Here is a 24,998-nt window from a genome sequence, read left to right on the forward strand (position 1 = left end):
GTGTGTGTGTGTGTGTGTGCGTGTGTGTGTGCGCACGCACACGCAGGAGCATGTGTGCATGGGCTAGGAAGAACAGCACAAAGCCTTGAGGTACAGGAAGGCAAAGAGTAAAGGGAAGAGATAAATTACTAACTCAGGAGACCGAGTTTTGCTCAAAATGCTGTTTATTGCTCTATTCAATGACCACGAGCGAATTATAAAAAGACATCAAATGTCTCTGTCTGCCGTGGAATAAATACTTAAAGTCAGCAATAGAAACACGTGGCTCCAAGATAACACATGTGGCCAAAGAGTCATGCATGCCCTGCTGACGGGCTCTCAACACACGCATGGACACGGGAACACACGCACGGTGACACGCAGCGAGACTTTTGGGGAGGCTTTCCCACAGTGACACAGAGAAATGTCCCACACAGATCAGAAGCCAAGTCCTTACCCTAACTCAGCCTTGGAGCTCCCATTTTCCTGCAACCAGGTCCTTTGGACTCTCCATCCCCACTTGTCCCCTACATTTCCAGTGCCTCACAGGCTGGTCATTGGCTCCTGAGGGGCATCTGACACCCAGAAGCCACTCTGACCATGTTGTTCACCCTGACCTAGAAACCTTCCCCAGCTCGGTTTTTGCTACCAACCCATCAAGAGCTCCTTTGCCTGGCTTCTAAGTCTTCAGTCCTGTCCTCTACATCCTAGTCCCAAAAATTGGGCAGAAAATAAAACACAGTTTGCCTGTTGGGAGAAGTAGACGGACATAAGGGTACCTCAAGGCAGGTACCACTGCCTGGCTACTTAGGAACTGGAGCTAATTACCCCTTTCCTGGCCAAGGAGACACAGTGTCCGGTATAGACAGCAGAGATGGATGGGCAGACACATTGTGGCAGGACACTCAGATGCCGCATAGAAACATTTTGGATCAAACAGCAATGGAACCATGGTTAAAAATGAGGCCCCAGGTCTGCGTGGTGTGGGTCAGGCCTTGGGGCCCCCAGGCCTGGCCTGGCACATCCCTCCCTTGCCCCCCTCAACTCCCCAATATATACAGTAGGAAGAGCTAGGTTGGGGGTAGGGGGCTAGGCCAGGCTAACAGAGGAGGGAAGGAGCAGACTGAAGAAAAGGAGGAGGATGGAGAAGAGATTGAAACAGGCCCAGAGTCCAAGGCAAGGCCCTGGAGGTGGCTGGACTGAGGACCCAGACTCAGGCTGGGCAGTGCCCAGAGGACCTCAAGAGGAGGTGCGTGGTCACTCTGGGGACTTGCGGGACAGCTGCTTCTCATAGAGGCTCATGGCGTGGTGCACAAACTGGTACTGCTCACATGTCTGGATCATGCCACCCCTGCCCAGCAGAGATGCACAATGGGATCACAGGGATGGGTTGAAGGAGGGGGTCCCCAAACCCACTGAGTACCAGACCCTTGGGAGGCATGCTGGTGGCCTTGTTCTTATGCAGCTTGGTGAGAACAACCTTTGCCAAGAAGGGCCTTTGGCCATATTTGTCAGGAGCACAGATGACATGCCACCTGCTCTCCGACCCTGTCCTGTCCACCAGCTATGTCTGTCTCTTCACTTTTCTTCCATAAGAAGAACTGTCTAGATCCTGTCTTCTTTCGGCTGCCCTCTCTGAGCCAATCAACCTGTGCCCGGGGTGCTATCTGCCCCTGATCCTCAAGCAGTCAGTGTCTCCCTAGTGACCTCAGGCTGTAGCTACTCTGCATGCCCCCACCATTACCCGTGGGCTGACCTGTCTTGACGGAGCTGGCACGTAGTCTTCAGGATATCCACAACACCCTCATGCCGCAGCTGCTGGCAACAGATGCTGGTGGCAATGAAGCAGCCGGTCCTTCCAATCCCTGCACTGAGGGCCGAGGGGATGGGTAGGGTGAGGGGAGGGACAGCCCGGGGATGTGGGAGGGTGGACCTGTCACAGTTAGTGGCTGATAGGACCCACCTGCAGTGCACAATGATGGGGGCACAGTGGGGCCCCTCCAGCTGGGCTGCCTCTTCCACTTCCCGTACCAGGTGCAGGAGTGGAGGGGCCCGGTCTGGGGTCTTCTGGTCAGGCCAGGATGTGAACCAGTAATGCTTCAGGCCTCGTTCTTCAGTCCCACTCTGCCCAGGAGACAGAGGCCCCACCCCAGATACACGTGAATGTGTTTAGTCCCCAAACTGCTCAGAGAAAAAGATGGCACGTGAGGAGCACACAGAAAATGGGATCCCTTAGCCATTCTGCCTACACCTTCCTGCCCAGTGGCATAGGACAGAGGCCAAAGCTTGGTCAGCAGCCTTGTCATCAGTCTTCACTTCTTTCCTCCCTCTCCGCCCCCCCCCCATCATCCAAGAGATGCTATGAGCCATTCTCCAATTAATTACTGTCTCCAGGTTTCTTATGATAAATGTCCCAGTTTTCCCTTAGTCACATGACCCAGAACAGGGTGAAAATATACCACCATTCCTTTCCCTTCTCTCTGCTTTGCCTGCTCATCTCTCCATCCTCTTGTCCACATCCTCCTCCCTGCTTCCCTCACCCCCAACTGACCATCATCATCTCTCCACTGAGCTGAGATCCCACTCTCATCACTGCCTACCCCAGGCCCACAGCAGTCAAGATGGCCTCTCCATAGCACAGATCTGGACACGCTGTGCTGTGCTTGAAAAACCCTTTCTGATAGATCAAATGTTTATGCCCTCCCATCCTCTGATTAATATACCAAAACCTACTTTCCAATGCAAGGGTCTTGGAAGGTAGGAACCTTTACCATATTCCATGACCTTAGAGACGAGGCCCCTTCTGTCACATGAGGCTGGAAAGTGGACCCTCATCAGACCTGACTATGCTGACGCCTGACCTTGGATGTCTCAGCCTTCCAAACTGTGGGAAACAAACCTGTTGTTTATTAGCCACTTAAACTATGGTGTTGGTTATAGCAATCCAAATTGACCAAGACGCCCATCAATGGCTCTCACTGTTCTCTGAATAAATACAACCCAATCGCCTAAGTCCTTAGCCTGGCAAATAAGACCCCCAGTGTTAGGCCCTAACCTTGCATCATCTGACACTGCACGCTTGTAATGGATGTTCTAGCACTGCAAAAGAGATGTAAAAAAAACCTCTGTAGTATAGCATGCATGCACACGCACACACACACACACACACACACACACACACACACACCCGCTAGTAGTTCCATCTCCCATGTCCTTACTTTTTTCTGCTGGGAATGCTTTCCGTACTTGTTTGCCCCTAGTCAATTCTTGCTCATCTTGCAAGACCTTTGTTGGCATCACCACTTCCAGAAAGTCCTCCTGGAGGATGCCAGCCTGTGTCCTTCTCTCCCCCCAACAACTCTAGCATGGTACATACCATGGCACTTACTTGCTCCTTGAGGAGAGTTCAGGTTTTGGGCAGCTGGGTTCTAAATACCCAACTCAGAACCAAGCCAAGGACAGATGATCATAATAGTTTATGGATGAAGGTAAATATTTTCAAACCCTGAATGTCTTGGCTTTTCCCTCTAACCAGCCACACAGCTCTAGGAAGATTAAGCCCCTATACCAACAAGCCTCTGTTTCCAGGGAATCTCTACTTGGAAAGCTTGTTTCTCAGGTTTCGGGGTTACCTGGCTCTGACAGCCATCTCAGACTCTAGTGCTTACTCTCTGGCTCCTTAGGGCCTCCAGTGAGATTTACATCTTGGAAGTGGCTCAGGTGGGCACTGCCCTTTAGGGCTGAAGTTTCCACCATCCAGTGGGAGAGCGACAGCTCAGAGGGCTAAGTTTCAGGCTTGGTGCTCATTTCTGCTGGACTCTGTGGCTATGAGCATCAGCAAGACTTCCCAGGCTATTTCTGGTTGCCTAGCTCACCTCGTCTGCCCTTCTAGGTTATTATAGCGGCCACTACCTTCCGTAAACATGGATCTTTTATTGTTTCTCAAAAACAGAACCTCCTAATCCCCTGTTTCCAAAGGAACAGTCCCTCCTATTTGCTCATCCTGGAAGAAGCACAACTTTAGGGGTGGGAGGATACTTCCCCCTACTCTTCTGGATTGTTCTGTATTGCTCATAATTTGTATGCCTTTCTTTTCTTTTCTTTCTTTTTTTTTTTAAATTGCTATTTTTTGTAACTACAGTCTTCCTGTGCAAACCCATAGCAGCAAGGATTGCCTGCTCTCTGGTGGATATATGGGGCACTACAGGTCAGAAGCTTCTCAGTTGAAGGGATATTACAAGGCTGGGTCTCAAAGTCATAATAAAAGGTCAGGGCTAGAAGTTTCTGAGGTCCAGTCTACCTAGACCATCTAGGCCTTGGAAATATTTGAAGCAGAAATAGGAGACATTATAAATGGCTGTTCAGAGAGAGAGAGAGAGACAGTGAATCCAATAGCATTATATCCAATTGAAGTTTGGGGAATGCAGTTGGGACTTGGTCCTGCCCTAACTCCCAAGTCCATTTATGATTCCTCAACCCTGATTGCTAGTAAATTCGGGGAGTGACATAGACCTTTATTTCCATCATAGTGAATTTTTGGGTGCTGTGAAACGGGCTAGAGAAGGTAGGGCCTGCATTAGCAGTCAGAGATTCTCTGTAGAGTACCTAGTTAAGGCTCTACTTTCCCAACCCAACCCACCCCTCCACCAGCCCCAGGCCTCACCCTGAGGGAGATGATTCGCAGCCGATAATCCTCGGTGTGAATGACTTTGCGCACAGTGATCTCCAAGCCATCATACACCACCTGCTCCTCTGGCCAATATTCAGTGCATTTCTGTAGAAACCCAGGCCAAGCTTATGATCCACCCTGGTTCCCTCCCACATCTACTCCATGCCTTCCGCACCACTGGAGGGATTTACCAAGGGCAACGTGTGTGCAATTAGAGAAAGTTGGGTCAGATCTTAACTTCATCATTTGTTAAACTACTCTTTCTTGAGCCTCAGTTTTCCCATCTGGAAAATGGTAATTTAGTGAAATGGGGCTCCTATAGACATGGGCATCCATCCATCCATCCTGGTATTCTGGAAAGCAGCACAGGGTTGTGCTTAAGATTCTAGGCACTGGAGAGGGAAAGGCCAGCTCCAGGCTGTGTGTGGTCATGAACACCTGACTTAACATTATGGTGCCTCATCTTGACATAGAGTCATAGAGTATTATCCCAAGGATGAACAGGAAAATAATGGCACAGGGGTCTTTACCTCATTCATCTCCTCGATGTTGGTGATCATGACAATGATGGGCGTGTGCTCCTGCCATACCATGCGCCAGAAGTCGGCAACCGTGCTCACAATGGGTCCCTGTGTGGCGATGTATACCTTCTCCTCCCCACCATAGCCCTGCAGCCGAAAAGTTCAGCCTGTTAGGGCCAAGGGAAGGGCTCCCTGGAGCCCAGTCCCCATACTTAGCTCTTCCCAGGGCTGCCAAGAACCAGACTGGGCTAGGAACAAGTCTAGATCTGATGGCTTAGGTTTCTTCTTTAGTGGGAGGCCACTGAGGTGGGGCCACATACCCGGATGTAGTTGGCATTGATGTAGCTACTCAGAGGGTCGTCGGAGTCTGGCGAGGTCAGACATACTCTGCTGTGAGGATCTGGGGTGAGAGGAGACAGGTGAGGCTGGGAGCTGGGTCTTCTAGTCCAGGCTTTTTAGCCCACTGGACAGCACCCAATTTCTTCTGAGACTAAGTAGTTCTTCCTTTCCCTACCCAGTAGCTCAACACTGACTCAGATTTGGTCCATGCAGGCAGGTGAGAAGCCAAGAAGGACAAAAGGGTACAGAAAGAGGCCCTGGCTCTTCTCCACTTCTGTAGGATTAATCCCTGCCATTTGCCCGTACCCTCAAACTGTCCTTGTAGTCATCTCATGTTCTGGAATGTGGAAATTTAGTCAAGAAAGGAATGACCTAGGGTACAGAGCCTGAGGAGCAGGTAGCAGCCAGGGTTTGAATACACATTGTCATTGACTTCTGTCTCAGCTTATAAAAAATGTGGTCTTTCTAAGCTTCAGTTTTCCTACCTATAAAGTAGGGATAAAGATGCCTCCTGTCAGCCAGGTCCTGGTGGCTCATCCTTGTAATACTAGCTACTCAGGAGTGTAAGATCTTGAGGATCATGGTTTGAAGCCACCATAAGCTGAAAAGTTTGGTAGACTATATTTCTAAAATAATCAGCAAAAAGCTGGGCTGGAGGTATGGCTCAAGGGGGAGAATGCTCGCCTAGCAAGCTCAAGACTTAGAGTTCAAAGTAAAAAGATGCTTCCTTTTGGGAAAATAATCAAGGAAAGATGTGAAAGTGCTATATCAACTGCACAGTGCTTTATAAATGGAGAGGTTGGCTAAGGTTTGAAGGTAGGAAGCTACAGAACAATACTGGGACAAAAAGATAAAACTTCCACATTTGTATTTCTGATGCATAAAGACATGTGCACAAAGGTTTCCCCCCCCCCTGTAATCTTTTCACATGTCAAATCCCATAGTAACAGATTCCCATAACATCTTGTTCTTCCCTGAGTAAAATTTGCTTTGTTCCAGTGACAGTCTCTCTGTATTGACTAAACCGTCAGCCTGAGAGGCTGGGACTGATTGCGACATTGTGTGAAGTGGGCAAGGAAGCTTACTGGCGGGGGGGGGGGGGGGGGGGGGGAGGACAGGGGGGGGGGGGGGGAGGGGGGGGGGATGGGTAGGGGTGGGGGGTTGGGCCAGGAGCTCCAATTGCTTTGTCATCTGCATTATGTCTTATCCCTTTGTGGGCCTCAGTTTCTCCAGGACTAAAGCCTAAATGCTCTTTCAGTGTACCCATTATGGGGTTCCTAAAGGCAGTGGTACAGGGGGTGATGCCAATTAATACTCCATATTCTGAGCCAAACAGCCTGGGTTCAGATCCTGATAGTGTGACTTACATGTGCCATTTACTTAACCTCCCTGGCTTTATCTATAAATTCCTTCCACGGTGGCCTCATTTGTTTAAGAAAGGGTTAAGGAATTAACATGAATAAGCAGGGTCCATAGACCAGTACGCTGTGCAGACCGGTGTACACACAGGTCATTGCAGATAGTTAACTCTTGTTGGTTAGTACAAGTTTTACCAGATACAAATAGGCACAAAGAGGGATTTCAACCTGGTGGGAGCAATGGAGATGATGGGCATCACTCTTCCCTTTTCAGCCCTTTACCTGCCTCCGCCTAGAGACTAAATCTTGGCATCTCACTGGGGACTGGACAATTTCTATGAAGAAAGTGGAGAAGGGTGGCAGGGAAGGAGAGGAGTGTGGCTAAGTGAGGGTGGGGGGTGGAGGAGATGGGGAGGGATTCTGACTGGACCAGGCAGCTCTGCCTGGGCCATCTCACTTGCCCAAGTTAGGTGGTTGAAGGACAGAAGTGGGCACTGTTCTTTCTGGCTAAATGCTAGGGTCTTTGCTATTAAAAAGAAATCACTGTGGTGATGGTAATGATTCTATTGCATAGCCCTGGGTTAAGGCACAGACTCTGTCTGGTACTGTGAAGGTGAGACAGAACTGACTTCTAGATCAACAAGAACACACTCTCTTCCCCAGAGAAGGAACAGTGTTGGATAAACAGACAAGTCATGCATGGCATACGGGCACTGGGGCTGGGTAAGCAGAGGAGACCTTTGACTTGGCTAAGGTGGATGGGCTTCCTGGAAGAGGGGGCACCTGGCTGGAGTTGGAGGAGGAACAGTGAACACTGCTCTGATTCAGGTACTCAGGGGCAAGGTTGGGATTGGTGAGATGAAGCTGGATCTTAGAAAGGATGATGATGACAGTGCTGAGGAGGAGGAATACACAATTAGATTTCTGTTTTGCACCACTTTGGTAGCAACACTGGAAGACAGGCAGGAGAAGAGAATGTAGAACTCAGGAGAACAAGTTAAGAGATTACTGCAGTGATCCAAGTAAGTGCCAAGGTCACAGGAAGGCCCTGCCTGGCAAGATTCCCAGGGCACCCTATGAAAATGGCACCTCCAAACTGGGCAGTGTGAAAGCTTAACCCCTTTCCCCAATAATCTTATAGTAAGGATGGAGAAAGGGGGCTCAATTTGGCATTTGTTCACTCATTCTCATTCATTCATTTAAACAGGTGCAGAATGTCTCCCACATGCCAGGCGACTGCCCTCGTGCTTGGGACACTGTGGTAAAGGATACAGAAATTGTCCCTCTGCCTGCTGTTCTCAGGGCTACCAACTGGATGAAGACGATGGCTGTCTACAGACTTGTCTCTATGTGTCCAGAGTCTCCTTCTTGCCTGATTTCTGGGTTCCTGGAGCAGAGACTCAAGAAACATGTTCTGAATGTGCCTTGGTATCAGATCTAAGAGGTGTTCTTGGCTAAGTCTAACCATCCCTCTGTCCCCCAGCCCAGTGCCTGAGGATGCAGGGTACAAGTTCTGGCTGGATATGGATGATATTCCATGCTGGGACTCGGGGTTTAGAGGCTCAAGGAGTGATTGGAAGTGACTGGAGTCTGTCAACAGCCTGGTGGGAACCACTGCTGATGCCAGCAGCCATTCAGGATAGCCAGAAAGGTTGTGGGATACCCAAGCCCCTCCACGCAGGTAGAGCTGGGAAGGGGAGGGCAAGATGAGGGAAGAGGTGAGCAGCCTGAATAGTTGCATCCTGGCCTTAAATGGTGCTTTGTTTAACCAGAACTACCTAGAGACTGTGTAGCCATAGCAACCACAAGTCGATATTTTAAAAGTTAAAAATAAGTCATGACATCTTACATGTTGTTGGAGATGCTGATGGTAAAACTGCTTTTTAAAAAAAATCCTTGCTACTCCACAAACTGTGTGGAGTAGGTTTTAGGGGATTTATTTCCAACAAGTCACCCCCAAGCTATCCCAGGAATGAAAAAGACACCACAGGGATGGAATGGGGACATGTGGTCACCTGGACTAACTGTCCCTCCCCCCCCCCAGAGGAGGAAAATCCCCCTCAGACCATCTCTTGCTCCGACAAACTGGGTGGCAGAAGCTCGCTACTGTACAGGAGAGGTCCTTCCCCGTAGGGTAGATCACACCTGTAATCCTAGGCTACTCAGGAGGTCTGGATGGCTCAGCCTGTTGGAAGACTGAGAATTACTGAGAACAAAGACACCAAAAAAAAGCCCAATTCTAGGATGCAGAGGCCCAGGTTGGAAAATCAGCTATGTACTTCCTGTCTGTTTAACTGTGGATGAGTTCCTTAAACTTCTCTGAGCCTTAATTTCCTCACTTTAAAATCTGTCCATGCTAGCCAGGGGCTAGTGGCTCACGCCTGTAATCCTTGCTATTCAGGAGGTTTGGAGGATCTGAGGATCCTGGTTCAAAACCAACTTGAGAAGGCTAGGAAGGTGGCTCAGTGGTAGAGTGCTGCATGAGGCCCTGGGTTCGATTCCTCAGCACCATATAAGCAGAAAAAGCTGAAAGTGGTGCTGTGGCTCCACTAGCCTTGATCTGAAGAGCTGAGGGACAGCGCCCAGGCTCAAAGTTCAAGCCCCATGACTGAAAAAAACCAACTTGAGCAGGCCTGTCTGTGAGACTCCTATCTCTAATTAATCACAGAAAAAGCCAGAAGTGGCACTGTGGATCAAGTGGTAGAGCACTAGACTTGAGCAAAAAGGAGCTTAGGGACAGTGCCCAGGCCCAGAGTTTGAACTGCAGGACCAAAAAAAGAAAAAAAAAGTCCATGCTGAGTGGAGAAAGGGTATAAATATACTTGTCAGTCCCTGTGCACAGTGTGGGAGCTGCTTTTTCCCTTGGGGTTCTGCAGTACCTAGCATCCTTGGCCAAGGAGAATAAGGGTCTAGTCAATGCTGTGTAAGGAAGTGAATTACCCTCTGAGTGTCTTTCCCTGTCCCTTTCCTGCTTTTCCCTTATTTTCCCATGATAAGTGTCCTGTCACCCTTGGAGGCACAGCTCTAGACTTAAGGTCTTACCAGGTGAGAGACAGTGCCTTCCCCTCCCTCCTTCCTGGGACTTTGGGGAGTAGTACTCACTGGGCAGGATGGTTTTGTACCGGTTCTTTCGCACTAGTCCAGGGATGTCATATTCTTTTGGATCCACAAAGTTCATGGGGATTTCCTGCCAGAGGAGAACATGGGTGGGTTGGGGGAGTGTAAGCAGCTTACTTACTCTCAGACATGTCCAAATCTAGGGGCTCAGTGCCCTGACTTCCAGTACAGTGGTTGGCTTGAGCACATGCATTCGTTCAACCAATGTTTACTCTTAAATGAGCTGGCACCCAGGAGAATTGACACTAGTGCCTGACACATGTCTAAGTATAATAAATGCTACCATTATTCTTTGCTGTGGGCCAGCTTGGTATAGAGCAGCACTTAATGAATGAAAAGGAAAGAATAAGATAAAAAAAAGTGACCTCGCTAATCACTGCCTTCTTCCCTGCTCTGTATGCATCTGCCAGTCCAGGTGACTTTGCTGATCTGTGTTCCTTCCCTGGGCATGTGTGTCTCATGAACTGAGTTCATGCTGTGGTCTCATTCATGGAATAACTCCCACCTCACCCTTGTCTGCAATATCCTGTCTAAAAGAAAGACTACTGCCTGAGAACCCTTTCCTACTCTCCCAGGCCTCCCTCTTTACCTCCCAACAACTCTGGTAAAAGTGCCAGGTGTGACCCACGCTCCTACCTCAAAGTCTTTATGGACTTGGCCTCTCTTTTTTCTCCCAGTTATGTCTGTCTTTTCCCTGTGGTTGACTTGCCATTCTCAGTCCTGCCTCCAGGTCTGAGCTCATGGCATTCGATTGGTCCGTCTCCACCTCTCTAAGTTGTCCCCATTGCTTAAAGCCAACCCCCAGCTCCATTTTCCTCCAGATGCCTGTGAGGGTGACTTCCCAGTACCACTTGCCTCTGTACTCTTTTCCAGTCTGCACAGTGTAGCAGTCAACTGCACACAGTTTCATATCAACTTTTGAACACACTCTAAGGACTTTGTAAAATGCAGCTCATAATACCAAGACTTGTAAAAATCAAAAGAAGGAAACAGGAAAAGCACACGCACAGCACCGCACGTGCAGTGGGTGAGCAATGCTGTGCTCCTTCCTCTCTGGCAACATGTAGGCTATCTTCTGAATAGAAAAGGATGAGGAGGATGCCAGCTGTTTCTTCAAGGGGAGATGATGGTGGAGCTTGGAGCAGGAGCTGAGGCTGGGGTGGTGGAGGAAGGCTTACCAGAGGCATTGGGTGGGAAATGATGGGAGAAAGGTACAGGAAGACAGAGACACAGTGGGACTGGCAGTCCTTGCAGGGGTTGGAGAATTGAGCAGAAGGTTGGGAGAAGGCTGGTGCTAGGCCAACTCAGGTTGAGTGGGTCGATTTCTCCTGTAAGCAATGCCAAGTTCTGCAGAGCTTAGAGTCTGGTTTGAGGGGAATGGTGGGTGAGTTCACCTGATTGGGGAACTTGCTTAAAGAAAATGCTTTAGCTGAGGACTAAAAGTCTTCCTCTCAGCCCCTTATGCCAAGAAAGAACTATGGGCGCACCCCTATGAGGCAAGGCCAGCACTGCCCTAGATGGTAGAGAGCTCAGAATCAAGAGGCTCACTGTTGCTACACATCGCTGAGCCTCACTTCAAACCTACCTTGTTATAGAAATACAGGTGACAGAGATCTATATCTTAGTTTTTTAAATGGCTGAGCACTCAGGCAGGGGAATAAGGAGATTATTTATTGGGCTTCACTTCAACAGGAGGCAGCCAGTGGTGGTTGCGGGGGCTTCACCAGGATTGAGACCTAAGCTGGACTCAGCGGTGGGGAGGAGGGGAGGTGAATGGAGAGCCGTCAAGAGGATGATGTAGTTGGCAATGTTGCAGAGGAGGATGGGAGGTCAGGACAGTGAGAAGACCTGGCTTGCTTTGCCTCTCAGACCACAGGCCTAGAAATCCTACTGTACACCAATCACCTACTAGGTACCCTACACACACACGATCTGTGTTTAATCCTTGCAAGAACCCTATCATTTTCGTCCCATTTTCCAATGAGGAAACAGAGGTTCAAAGGGGAAGAGTTCACCCAAGATGGCGGGAGAGGTGATAATGAGGTCTACACCAGACAGGAGCCTGACAGGCTCACAGCCTTATGAGCTGTGAGAACCATCCACTCATAGCAGGGCGACTGGCTAGGGGACTCACAAAGAACTCCGCTTGCAGCAGGAAGGGGTCCAGGGCCTTCTCATGCAGCTCCTCCGCTTGGAGGACACGGGAGGCGCTGAGCAGGTACTCGTGGGCCGACTCCTCACGTGGAGACACGAGGTGGCCGAAGCCCTCCTCGTTGCAGCCTGGAGTGCACATGTCCAGGGTCAGGGAGACATTGGAACCCCTCCTGGAAGGACCAAGGAAGACGAATTGAGTCTCTAGCAGGAAAAGCCTTCATCTGGGGCCCTCAGGTATGGAGAGAGGAGGGAGGACAGTCAGAGGAGAACAGATTGGGCTCCAGGAAGAGGAGTAGGCGTCTGACAAGAGGACCCTATCCTGAGGAACACGAGACTCAGCTTCTGAGGTGAGGGCTCACATCCTTGTCTCTTGCTTTCTACAGTGGGGCTTTGGGGCCCCAGTTCCAGAACTCCATCTAAAACATCCCCAAGATGGTCTTCCCCTGGAATCACATATGACTGCTGGCAGCACATGGGGGACATACCTACTGAGGGCAGAGACAGGGCGTTAGCCAGAGAGGATGGCCCCTGATTTCTGCAACCCAGTTCTGAGCTCAGCAATCCTGAGAGAAAGCTGCCACTGGGTCAAGGACATCTCATCCAAGGGCAAATAGAACCTCAGCTGCCAGGGAAGGAGGATTCCCAGGGGGAGCAAGGATGGCCATATTGGTTGAACTCTACTATGCTGTCTAAAACCAGAGAACAGGAACGGCCCTCCCACATAGAAAGGGGAATTGCCTTGCCACAAGGCAAGGACCAGTATTGCCAAGGCTTTCATCCACTTGGTGGGTGCAAAGGTTTTCTTACTCCCCATCAAGTACTCTTTCTATGACATCATGTAGGTACCCACAAACCTTGTGAGATCCACACAAGCTCTTGGAAGAAGGTATTTATACCTCCCAAATATATACTGTGGAAGACCATGAAACACTCAAAAAGCAACATTCTGTGGTCAATGCTACATACCATCTCCAGACATGAAAAAAGTCCTGCTAAGTCCTGCAGTAAGGAAATAGACCCAAGCTTTACAGAGCAAGGAGAGTCTGTAAGTGTGCAGATGCACACACTTATAACATGACTGTAGTAACAGTTTTTTTTTTTTTTAGCATTCATCTTAGGGTACATTGATCTACATGAATCGCCTGAAAAGCCCAAATATCCACACTGGCTAAGCTATGAGGCTAGTTTGATCCTGGCTATCAGAACTCAGAGTCCGGCAGCTAACCCTTCTGGATGGGAGTGGAGAGCTGAGAGTCCCATCGTACCCACCCCTCCTCCACCCCTCCCACCTCTCCTGCAGACCCATGGATTTGACGGTCAGTGAGGCAGGGTCTGCCTCAGGTTTGATGTCCATCACACAGTCGAACACAGGTGTCTCGGGCACAGGGTCCAGGTCCAAGAAGTCATCCTCAACCTTCTCCTCCATCCACTCTGAGTAGGTGAAGGAGGGCTGGCGGCTCACTGACTGGCGTCTGTCCTCTGGTGGCAGTGGGGTGGGTGGTTCTGGGGGGGGCTTTAGGAGATGCCACACCTGGTTGGGAACATAGGGCATTTTGGGCTTGGGACCAAAGGGCTGTCCCCTGGATTCCTGGGGAGCCATGGGCTTGAGCCCTCTGCCTTGCAAGTGTCTACAGCAACTCTGCTCTTTTGGGAACTGTCTACAAGGTGCCGCTGTGTGCCTAGAGATCAGGTTCCATGCTTCCACCCTTCCTCCCTGTTCCTCCTTCCACAAACCCTCAGTTTCTTGTGGACTCTGCTTCTGGGTGGGACCTGGTGTTCCCTCCCTTCCGCAGTCTTGGCCACTTTCCCTAGCCCGGATCCCCGTAAACCAATTTTTAGAAAGGAGACTTTCACTCTAGGCTGCATGTTCTGGCATAAGGAGATAGATACCTATCTTTGCCCTACTCAGATTCCAGGTTATTCAGCTTGTAGGTCATCTGGTGGGGAGGAGATCTCAAGAAAGAAGAAGAAGGAACTGAGTGTGGGGTTAGGAGGTGTCTTACCAGTGTGGTACCGAGGACCAGGCCCACAGACAGAGAGACAAGCAGCAGACTGGGGACCCCCCAAGTCCCAGCGTCCAGCCAGGCCTGGAGAACATCAGACACGTGAATCAGGCAGAGAACCCATGTATTTCAATATCAACAAAACAGAGACTCTGGAAGCTACATCCTTGCTCCGGGCAGAGAACATGCAGACAGACTTCAGGGATATGGACGTATCCTGAACTAAGAGAAGCCCCATGGAGAGGTTGGGGAGGGTAGGACTGGAGGCCCCCCCTTACCCTGGGACTCCCCAAACTTACTCACCTCAGGTTCCAGCTGGTTCAGGAGTGTGAGCGAAGAGGAGATATAGTCTGTGGCATTCTGCAGCCAGGTGTGGCCATGGCCGCTGAGCCAGAGCACCCCACAGGCAAGCTGGGGCAGTCAGGGGAGCAGGCTGAGTTCAGAGGCCCCCAGGCTCTTTGCTCCCATATTTCTCTGCAGAGCTCACTTTCAGTTCTCAACCCAGGCCCTAAGGAGGCTCCTGAACCTCTCAGGTCCAGAATGGGTGGCTGAGGGAAATGTCCAGGAGCTATGTATCCAGAAGAGGCCTCAGGACTCTTTCTGGAGAAAAGCTGGCTAAAGGCAGCTGGGACAAAGTCTTTCCCCCAGGGAGATCCCACGCATACAAAAGAGTAAAAGGGAACTTTCCCAGAAACCAAAGGTTAGGAACTCTGTGCTCCTGGTGAGACCTCAGATTAGGGAGAGTAGGGTATGAGGGGCTGGGCTATGAAGGTATAGCTCAAAATCCCAGCCTACCCCTTACACCCATCTTGAGGACTTAAGACTCACTAAGGACCTCCCATCTTCCCAGACGGCCATCTTTGGAAGGAAGTAGATGGCCATGTCCCTCAACCCACCCTCTCTCCAGGCCTTCCTGAGGCCTGTGACATTCTTACCAGGAACTGAGTGGCAGCGAACAGGCACAGGCTGCTCCTTATGGTGAGGGAGTGGCTCCCGCCTGGAGGTGGTGGCTTCTGAGCTGGCTCTGAGGGTGGTGAGGGTAGTGGGGGCGGTGGCATCTCTCTCTGCTTGTCAGGGAGTTCTTCGGCCTTGTCCAGCCCTTCCATCACGACCGGCTGCTTGGGGAAACCTGTGGAAGGTGGGACATGCGGGCCATGACTCTGAGTCCTGCTCCTGCACAGGGCTCTGCCGACCCACGGCGGACGGAAGGTTTCTTCTGGGGTTGCTGTGGCTTCTTCTCAATCCGGGATCAGCCAGCGTGGCTCCACTTCCAGCAGTCACCCTCGATTAGCAAAGCAATCTTCACCTACCTTCGTCAGACTGAGCTAAGTGTGGGTGGACAAATTATTTCTCTTTTATTTCTCCAGTAACAGAGTTAAAATGGCAGGAGGTTTTTTTTTTTCCAGAGCTAATATTGTTGTATTTACGCAGCTTCATTCTTTTCCATTTCTTAGAGGAAACAAAAACAACCACCTCGAACTCAATTAAAAAAAGCAAGAGGAAAAAAATAATAAAAGAAAAAGAAAAAGGGTATATCCAGGCTGTGACCCTGAAAACCCCACCCACGCCTGCCTGGGAATTTTTTGTTTTTTTTTTTTTGTGTGTGTGTGTGTGTCTTTCTTGATCTGTGCTCCAACTGAGGTGGGAGGGACTTTAGAGAGGATCAGGGTCGTGTGTTTTGCCTACCTCTAGACCCCTCCGCACACTGAGAGTGGGGTGGGGAACAGTCAGGTGATATGGAAGAAAAGTCTGGTGTAGAAGCATTGGTCAGATTCTGGGATCCAGTGTAGGCCTATCTTTAGTTGGATGTGATTTCTGGAGTCTGTCTCTGTCTCTCTCTGTGTCTGTGACTGTGTCTCTGTGTCTCTGTCTCTGTTTCTCTCTCGGTCTCTCTGTCAGTCTGTCTCTGTCTGTCTGTCTATCTCTCTCCTTTCTTTCTCTCTGGACCTCAGATTCCCCACCTAGAAAATTGGAGTTTGGTACACCCCTGGTTTTCTTACTGTGCCTCACAGTGGTTTTTTTTTTTTTTTTTTTTGGAGCAGTAGGGGTTGTCACCAAGTGCTCCAAGTCTCTCTGCCTCTGCATCAAGTGCAGAAGCTCTGCTCTTCCGCTGAAATTATTCAACAAGAGTTCCATTACTAACACACTGAAATACCATTGGCTGAGACTTGAGCCCCTGGCTATGGTGGAGGATTCCAGGGGCGGCCACCTTGGCGAGCTTCAGATGTTGAAGCACCCCACCCTGACTCAGGTGTAAGTTTATCACCAAGAAGAGAGAGACCAACAAAATGGATGCATTAGCTGGATGCCAGTGGCTCATGCCTATAACCTTAGCTATTCAGGAAGCTGAGATCTAAGGATCACGGTTCAAAGCCAGCCTGGGCAGGAAAGTCCATGAGACTCTTTATCTGCAATTAACCACCAAAAAGCTGGAAGTGGAGCTGTGGCTCCATGAGTAGGATCAATGCCCAGGCCCTGAGTTCAAGCCTAAGGACTGGTGTGTGCACACATACAAATCAATGTATATAGACTGAGAGTTGGAATAGGTCTGTCTACACATTACTGTGCCTGTAGGACAATGGACCTCTTTTCTGGTTAGGTAGTGACAGAACCATCTGAGGCTAACATACCTATGTGTGCATGCACTTGCTTATTCACTGGACAAACATCTGAGGAAAAGCTAGGTAGGCCTCCTCAGGAGCCACAGCAGAGATGAAGGACTCAATCATAAGGACACTTGCAGGCTTGTTCTCCTAGGCAGGGCAGCCAATCATAGGACTCCCCTGCAGCACATGTCCGCTCCTCGACCAATCAGATCAGGAACGTATCCTAGGGGGAGGAGGCACCAGATCAGAGAGAGAGAGAGAGAGAGAAAGAGAAAGAGAAAGAGAAAGAGAAAGAGAAAGGGAGGGAGGGAGAGAGGGAGGAGGAGGGAGGGGGAGGCAATTGTCACCTGGCTCTGGAACTGTTCCCTGCACAAGGAGTTAGTTTCACTGTTTCTTTTGCTTTCAAATCAACTTTCTCTGTCTGCTTTAAACACTTTACTGACCTTTAATTCTTTAATCGGCAGAGAAAATGAACCCAAACTCTAGACAGTATCACATTTACTGAGCCTATTACATGGCTTACATCAGCAGCATGGAAGTTGCCTGCAATTTATCATGCAGCCATTATAAGTCACTATGTTGATGAATATTTAATACTGTGGAAAGAAATTTTGCAATATGGAGTAAGATAGGCAAGGTAATAATACAGTATGATTTCACTGGCATGGCTCAGAAGGTAGAGTGTCAGCAAATGAGCAAATGTGTCAGATCAATAGTTTGAATCCTGGTCTTGGACAAAAAGAAAAAAAATTATGGGAGTATAACTTTGCTTATAAAAGGTACCTGATGTGAGACAGGCGGTTCTTATGCACCTGTAGAGCGGGGGTGGGGCACCTTTTTCCTGCCAGGGGCCATTTAGTGTGATGTTAGCTAGTATTGACATTTATGTTGCTATGCAGAAAGCTCTTAGATTCATTGGATTTTGAGTTCCACATGCAGTTGCCTGGGCAGATGAGTTCGTGAGCCTCATATGATCTGCTGGCCAGACATTGTCTACCCTGCTGTACAGCTGGGTGTACAATTCTATAGTAAATGAAAGACTATAAGCCAGGTATTAACAATAGTTTTTTTTTTGAGGGAGGGTGAGAAAGATGTGATTTTATTTACACATTCTAAATTTCCTCCAAAAAATATGTAGATATGTGTACATGTATGTAAATATATGTAGATATATGTAGAATATATACATATTTGTGTTAAGTTTTTTTTTTTAAATTAAGTGTTCTGAGTTCAGGTATCAGGAAGCCTACTTAGTATGCTCAGATGGTAGGCTTTGACTCTACCTGTCCTATTCAAATGTATGGGGTGTGGCATAGTTCTTCAGATTCTGCAGAGCTCTGTGAGACTCACCCAGCAGAACAGCTGCTCAGAAGCAAGTCCCTTTGAGAAGGTGGGATCATAACTTTTGTGTATGAGAGTGAAAGGTAACTTGCCGTATACATTATAGGGGGCCTAGTATGTAGATCTAGGGACAAAGGGAAGAACAACATTTTTTCTTAAAAAAATTACTTATGCTGGGTGCCGGTGGCTCATGCCTGTAATCCTAGCTACTCAGGAGGCTGAGATCTGAGGATCATGGTTCAAAGCCAGCTGGGGCGGGAAAGTCCGTGAGACTCTTATCTCCAATAAACCACTAGAAAACTGGAAGTGACGCTGTGGCTCAAGCGGTAGAGTGCTCTCCTTGAGATGAAGAGAACAGGGACAGCACCTGAGCCCAGAAGTCAAGCCCATGACCAACAAAATACAAACAAACAAAAATTACTTGTCATTTGGCAACCTTTGGGGGCCTGATGAACCCAATTGCTAGGTGTTTACTGGGGAACAGGTGGATGGATGTACATCGTCAGAGTAGGGTTTACTTACTTTTTTTTTTTCTGAATAGAGACAGGATATATTTTTACTCAGGAAGTCACACTTTCCAATACATGCTATATTCTGCAAATAATTTTAGGCGATTCCATGGATCTCAGTTAAAAAGCAAAACACAACTCCTGTTCTCAGGATGGGCCATGGGAGTCTTTCATAGAAAATGGTGGAAGCTGCAAAGGTGGTGAACTGGGCTAGGAACTTGTCTCTTTGGATTCAGTCTCTTCTCATTCTCATACATGAATCCAACACACATTTACTGAATGCCAACATGAGAAGCACCGGGAACACAAGGATTCACTCTTATGCCATCCAAGTAGTATTTTCTATGTGCTTGATTTGCCAAGCACCAAGTCAGGCTCTGGGAATTCAGCAGTGGACTATTTGAATAGTCTGTCTGTATGGATTACCAGGGTCCTGGGCCCATTTGTCTTCTTGGTCTTTGTCCTTCTGGAGATGATGTCAGCTCTTCTTCCCCTGCCCTCCTTTCTGTTCACTTATCTTGTTGTAGAAATGATAATACCACTTCACTGGGCTGGCTGTTCCATTCCCAAAGTGCTTCTTACTTGCACACAGTTGCATTTGCGTCTCTCAGCAGCTCTATGAGGTAGACATTGTCATCATCAACCCCATTTTGTCAGTGAGAGGCGGATGCTTGTGTCAAGGACTGGTTTTTCAATAGTTCACAGTGAGGTAGTTGCCTTGCCAAGCATGAAGCCCTGACTCAGAGGCTGCTTGCTGACAAGTGATTTAATATTGGGCTCCTCATGGGCTTGTATCTCATGCAGGGAGATTTTCGAGGCCTGGAAATCGAGGCTTAGAGAGGTTAAGAGGCTTGACCAAGTAAGCGAGGACTTGCAATCTGAATCCAGGGCTTCTGGATACCAAGTAATGGCTCCATTTTGTCATACAGCTTCTCAGGAAAAGGATACCAGGGCGAAGGCAGGAAGGATGGTAAGAACTTAGGAGGGAGGAGGCCCTAGATCTGCAGGAATCTTGAATTGTAATTAGTTGCTTTGGGGTGATGATACAGGTTTTGTGCCTGATGTTTACTTGATGAATCCTCAGAGGTTCAGTGGTATGGAGAGAAGATAGGAAGGAAGGAAGGTAGGAAGGAAGGAAGGAAGGAGGAAGGAAGGGATGGAAGGAAGGAAATTAAGTCATACCTCTCAGTGAGACATGAATTCAATGTCCTAGGCCAAAGCTCCAGGGATTGTGGATAAGGGAAGCAAGCAAAGGGTCTTCAGGTATCATCAGCTAGAGCACATAGGAACACTATGATCCCTTTGTGTTACCCAGTTCCAAAATCTCACCTCTAAACTCTGCAGCTACTGTGCCCGAGGGCTGGTGCTGCCTGAGCTTGAGAACTGTGGCTGCCTGTCAGCTGGTGACTCATCCCTGAGCTCCTGGCAGCAGCAGCCCAGCGGAACTAGAGAGGAAGGCTGGCTCAGTCTGTTCTTATTTACATGGGGAAGGAGGCTCTGTCCCATTCAGCTTTTCTTCTTCCCCAAGCTGGCCAGGAGTGACCTCCCAGACAAGCCGACACAGTCACAGGGGATCCTGCTCAACAGAATATCATACTCAGTCATACTTAGTCATGCCCGGGCTTTCAGAATCACCAATTTGTCAGAGAATGACTGATAAACCCTGAAGGATATCTGAGCCAGCTTGCTAACTTCTCAGATGGAGAAACCAGAGAGGACCCCTGGCTTGCCCAAGATCAAAAGCCAGCCAATAGAAGAATTTGGAGTCTGGCTACCATAACAAGTACTCTTGGCTAAGACATTTGAATGTTTACCACATGCTACCTGTGCTTTACATGCATTAAGATGCTCAATCCTCACAACAATCCAGGAAATGCAAGTGTACTCTCACTTTACAGATGAGGACAAGGAGGCATAGGGAAATTAAGTCACTTGGCTGAGGTCCATGAATAACAGGTAGAGAATAGTACTAGATTCGAGGCATTTGCCTTTCAAAACCCAGCCAACATATTAGAGGAGACTACCTCTCTGAGCCAAATACAGACCTCCCACTTCTTGTAGTAGCTCAGGTTTGAGAACTCTCCACTCCTTATATATCCAGATGACAGGCTCACCCCATATCCTATAACTGTGTCCAAAATGCTACCATTGGATCGTGTCTCCTTATTGTAGGATTGCTGGCCCTCTCTCCTTGTGAGAATGGAAGGAAGAGTTGGAGGGAAAAGGTTAACTTCAGGCAATTGCTAACAGTTTCTACCTACGGAAGGTTAACAAGATGGATTGCCCTCCGTTATGCTCCCACTTTGTCCACTAGGAGCCAGGCACATCGTGAGCCTCATGCTGTTCAATATCCACAGCCATGCTGTGATTGGTATTTCTATCTACCTTGTATTCATGGCGTTATAGAGACACAGAGTGGTTAAGTGATGTGCTCAGGATCACAGAGCCAGGAAGTGAAGGGCCTGGAATTTGAATCTAGGTCAATGGCTCTCTGTATTTAATGATCTTCCTTTTGTTCCACAGGAAGGCCTGGAAGCCCACAAGAAGGATGGACCACATTAAATGGCCTTGTGCAGAAGTTTTTCTTGGGTAGTCCCTAAATGTCAGAGGAACTGAGAAGGGCCAGAAGGTGGGAGGGTCTTAGCATTCAGTCCTAATTAGCTTTGGAGGTCAGCTACTTCAGCAAGCATTATCAGCTAACAGCACTGCTTTAGGACCCTAGAGAGAGAGCATGACCTTGTAGGGCACGGCTGTGGTCTCTGCCCTCACTGGGAGAGGCTAGAATGGCAAAGCCCTATTTGGGGGTGTGCAGCAGGCAAACTGGGAGTATGATGGCATGTGATGGGAGAGGGAGGAGTCCTCATCTGTATTTGTATTAGGACAATGTCTGAACATCTGCTCTTTGCCTCGCTCTTTGGTAGGCTCAACTCCTGCCTCAAGATGTTCTGTGTTCACTACCTTACTTATGTAACTGTAACCCCTCTGCACATCACCCTGACAATAAAATTAAATAAAAAGATGTTCTGTGTCTCCACTCCAGCATTGGCAAGCAGGATTCCTTAAGAGTGGGCACTGCCCAGGTTGAAATCTGTATTGTCTATCTATCTATCTATCTATCTATCTATCTATCTATCTATCTATCTATCCATCCATCTATCCATCCAGCCATCTTTTTCCACCCAGAAAAGGCAAACAGACAGTACTGGTTTCCCTCTACCCCACTAATCTTGCTAACTAATGAGCAACAGAACCAAGAGAACAGACAAAGAGAACCACAGAAAGGGAGATAAAACAACAAGGACCTGAGAAGAAAGAGCGGTGAGAGCATGAATCTATTTTGGATGGTAAGCTGGCATTTTTAGCTATCTCTGCATTGCCCAAGCAGGCAAGAGGAGGTGGAGAAGAGAAACAGATTTTGAGCATGAGAGGGTTCTAGAGTACATGGATGCTCACTGCTTCTCAGTCACGTGGATTGGGCAAGTTGCTTAGCCTCTCTGTAACATCATTCCTGTGATGATCTTAAAATATATACATGCAGGGAATTCCAGGGGGACACAGACTGGAGGGGGACATAGAAGGGAAGAAGCTTTGAAGAAGAGAATGTGGTAGAAATGATGTTACAAGACTGAGAAGCTAGGCTACAAAAGTTGATGCAGCACTCTCTAGTGTTTTCTTTTTAGGAAATCTGGTTTCCCTTAGGCTGTGTGGTGAAGAGAGGAGACTTCAGTGACTGCAAATATTGCTTCATTCAACCTTTGTGACTACTGTCTGATTTAGGCAACAGGACCATTCTTCTAAAGACAGGAAAACAGGAGGGTGATCAGAAGTGATTTGCCCAGGGTTATCAAAGCTCATGGATAGGAGAGCCAGGACACATGCTCAGGCAGACTTGGCTCTGGATAAACTTTCCTCTTAGCCAGATTCTGAGCTATCCACCCCAGATTGGGTCTACATTGCTTCTCCAGGATAGAGCGGACAAGGACTAACTCAGAGTGAAGGGGAGAATAGGGCTCTCCCTCTGGAATAGACCACCACAAGGTAGGGTGGGTTCTTCTGAAAGGGGAAGATAGAAAAGCAGCATTGGGACCCCAGCAGGGTGCCTGCAGCTTAATTCTGCAGTGGGAGTGGGACTGACGGATATTTATAGGCATTAGAGAGGCTGTGCTATGGAAAGCAGCATACTGAAAAACAAGAATAGAACTGGGTCTGGAAGTTTGAGGTAAGCTAGTTCTAGCCCTGAAAAGTATCCTGGGGCTTTTCCTGTCCCTACAAGTGGCTTTGTTTTCAAGCAGGGAGCTTCTTGGAATGGCCTACAGCCCAAAGAGTTGGAGTTTTACTTATGGAGGTCATAAACTTCCTGTCTGACATTGGGTAAGTGACAATCTCGCTGAACTTCAGTTTGTCCTCTGGAAAACAGATGTACTAAAACTTATCTCACAAGACTTTGAGGATGAAATAAAATACACAAAATGCATAGCCTGGTGCCCGACATACAGGGAATGTTCTAATGATGGCTAGAGAGGAGGTGAGGTAGGGGAGAGAAAAGGGAGCCTGAGGCAGGCAGTGCTAAGGATTTCCTTTTCTTCTTCCAGGTGAGCCCCTAGGAGGCTGATGGGTGCCCTACCTGTCCGTGGGCAGGAGCTTTGAGGCTTCAGGCAGGGATCTGGGGTCTGTGTACAGAGTGGGCATGGATTGGGGGTAGGGGAAGCAGGGCTGCTTTGTCTCTGCCAGTTTATTAAATCCAGAAGGCTGACAAGGTTTCAAAACAAAACACAACTCAAGCACTCTTTGGAAGAACACAATAAAATGGTTCTCTCTGAAATTGCAAACAGCTTTCTTGCTACAAACAAAGGCTCAGTTCTTTGTGCCTCTCTGGAGCGGAGGCCTACAAGTACATGTGTGCAAAGGGTCAATGAAACTCTTAGGGTACACCTCTACTTCTCAGCTGCCTACGCGGAGAACTAGAAGAACTGGCAGCAGAGGCCCTAGGGAGATGGGGTCCCAGGGGTTCCAGTGCCTGAGACTTGAGCACAAGTGAAGAAGAGAGGATCAGGCAAACTCGAGAGTGAGAGATCTTGCTCTACCTTTGCATTTCCTAGATAAGGAAACTGAGATTCAGAGTGGAAGAGGAAGAACCAAGATTGGTTTGTCTTTAACCCTCGGGTTCAGCTCTCTATCATTATTAAGTTAGCACTCTACGAAGTGTAACAGCAGCTGTCTGGGGGCTACTCAGAAAGTCTGAGACCTGAGCCCAATGGCAGTGGGAAGCCAGGTCTTCACTTGGAGTTTTTTGTGGGTCCTGTTAAATGCCTATAGTGATCTAGAAAAGGCAAGGAGAAAGGAGAAACAGTAGTGCTGTCTCCAGGAACTGCCACCTTGACAACTCAGCAGATTCACAACACTTAGCTAAATGTTAAACATCCTGACTGCTCTATCAGACTGTGTGACCCTGGGCATTCCAGTGCCTTCCAGACCTTCTGCGAATGCAAAGAAAGGGTCTTTAAAGGCCTTTACAGCTCTGAAGACCCACTGATTTTTTTTTTTAAATCTAGATCTGCTGCTCAATTTAATTCAATAACTTTCCTTTTATCTTAGGATAAAGACCAAAATCTGTGCCACAGCCAAAAGAAAGAAGCAGCGTGTTCTGACCTCTGCTTATCTCTCCAGGTCCCCTCTGCAGCACTGCTCTCCAGGTTCTCTCTGCTGGAAGTAGTCTGAAACCATGAGTTCTGTTCCAGGGTGGAAATGTCAGAGACCTTTTCACACAGTCCCTAAGGGAGTCCCTAAGGCACTGTTCCCTCCTGTGTTATTGACGACAGGGGGATGGAAGGATGGCAATGCATCCCCATGGCTAAAGGGTCTGGTAGGCCAAGTGTCCAGTCACATATCAGGGAGTACTTAAAGCTTTTAGCAGCAAAAGAACAAAGAATATATGGAAGCATGGAAGAAGCACAGTGCTGAGTGACAAAATGAGTTCATGGTTCCATTTTAATATGTGTTCATAAAGTACTTTGACCAAAGTTACTCTCCTTTACCCACTCCCTTCACCCTCCTCCCAATTAGCACATCACTCCTTGCTACCCCAACCCCAGAACCTGTTGAATTTTTTGTTGTTGTTGGTGGTGGTTGGGCTTGAACTCAGGGCCTGAGTGCTGTCCCTGAGCTTTTTTTTTGCTCAAGGCTAGCACTCTACCACTTAGAACCACAGCTCCACTTCTGGTTTTTAGGTGGTTAATTGGAGATAAGAGTCTCACAGCCTTTCCTGCCCTGGCTGGCTTCAAACAGTGATCCTCAGATCTCAGCCTCCAGAGTAGCTGGGATTATAGGTGTGAACCACCAGTTCTTGGCTGATTTTTTTTTTTTAAATGAATGAGGGGCTGGGAAGGTGGCTCAATGGTAGAG

General features: G+C 48.5%; 1 protein-coding gene across 2 annotated transcripts in view; it reads right to left on the minus strand.

Annotated features, from left to right (window-relative positions):
- Ptpn5 (protein tyrosine phosphatase, non-receptor type 5 (striatum-enriched)) overlaps nt 1–24,998 on the minus strand; it is a 44,580-nt gene that overhangs the window by 2,849 nt on the left and 16,733 nt on the right. The window contains exons 3-14 of one of the 2 annotated variants that reach the window (XM_013019644.1): nt 15,076–15,269; nt 14,444–14,551; nt 14,141–14,224; nt 13,427–13,668; nt 12,118–12,307; nt 9,969–10,053; nt 5,490–5,569; nt 5,179–5,316; nt 4,643–4,753; nt 1,943–2,103; nt 1,736–1,849; nt 159–1,330 (exon numbers count right to left, since the gene is read on the minus strand). In XM_013019644.1, the coding sequence (XP_012875098.1) occupies nt 1,237–1,330; nt 1,736–1,849; nt 1,943–2,103; nt 4,643–4,753; nt 5,179–5,316; nt 5,490–5,569; nt 9,969–10,053; nt 12,118–12,307; nt 13,427–13,668; nt 14,141–14,224; nt 14,444–14,551; nt 15,076–15,269 (1,601 nt within the window). In that variant the 3' untranslated portion in view covers nt 159–1,236. Of the gene's footprint in view, nt 1–158; nt 1,331–1,735; nt 1,850–1,942; nt 2,104–4,642; nt 4,754–5,178; nt 5,317–5,489; nt 5,570–9,968; nt 10,054–12,117; nt 12,308–13,426; nt 13,669–14,140; nt 14,225–14,443; nt 14,552–15,075; nt 15,270–24,998 lie in introns of those variants that run through there. The other variant, XM_013019645.1, reaches the window with a different exon arrangement.

Source organism: Dipodomys ordii, unplaced genomic scaffold (assembly GCF_000151885.1).
Source record: "Dipodomys ordii isolate 6190 unplaced genomic scaffold, Dord_2.0 Scaffold46, whole genome shotgun sequence".
NCBI classification, from domain to species: Eukaryota; Metazoa; Chordata; class Mammalia; order Rodentia; family Heteromyidae; genus Dipodomys; species Dipodomys ordii.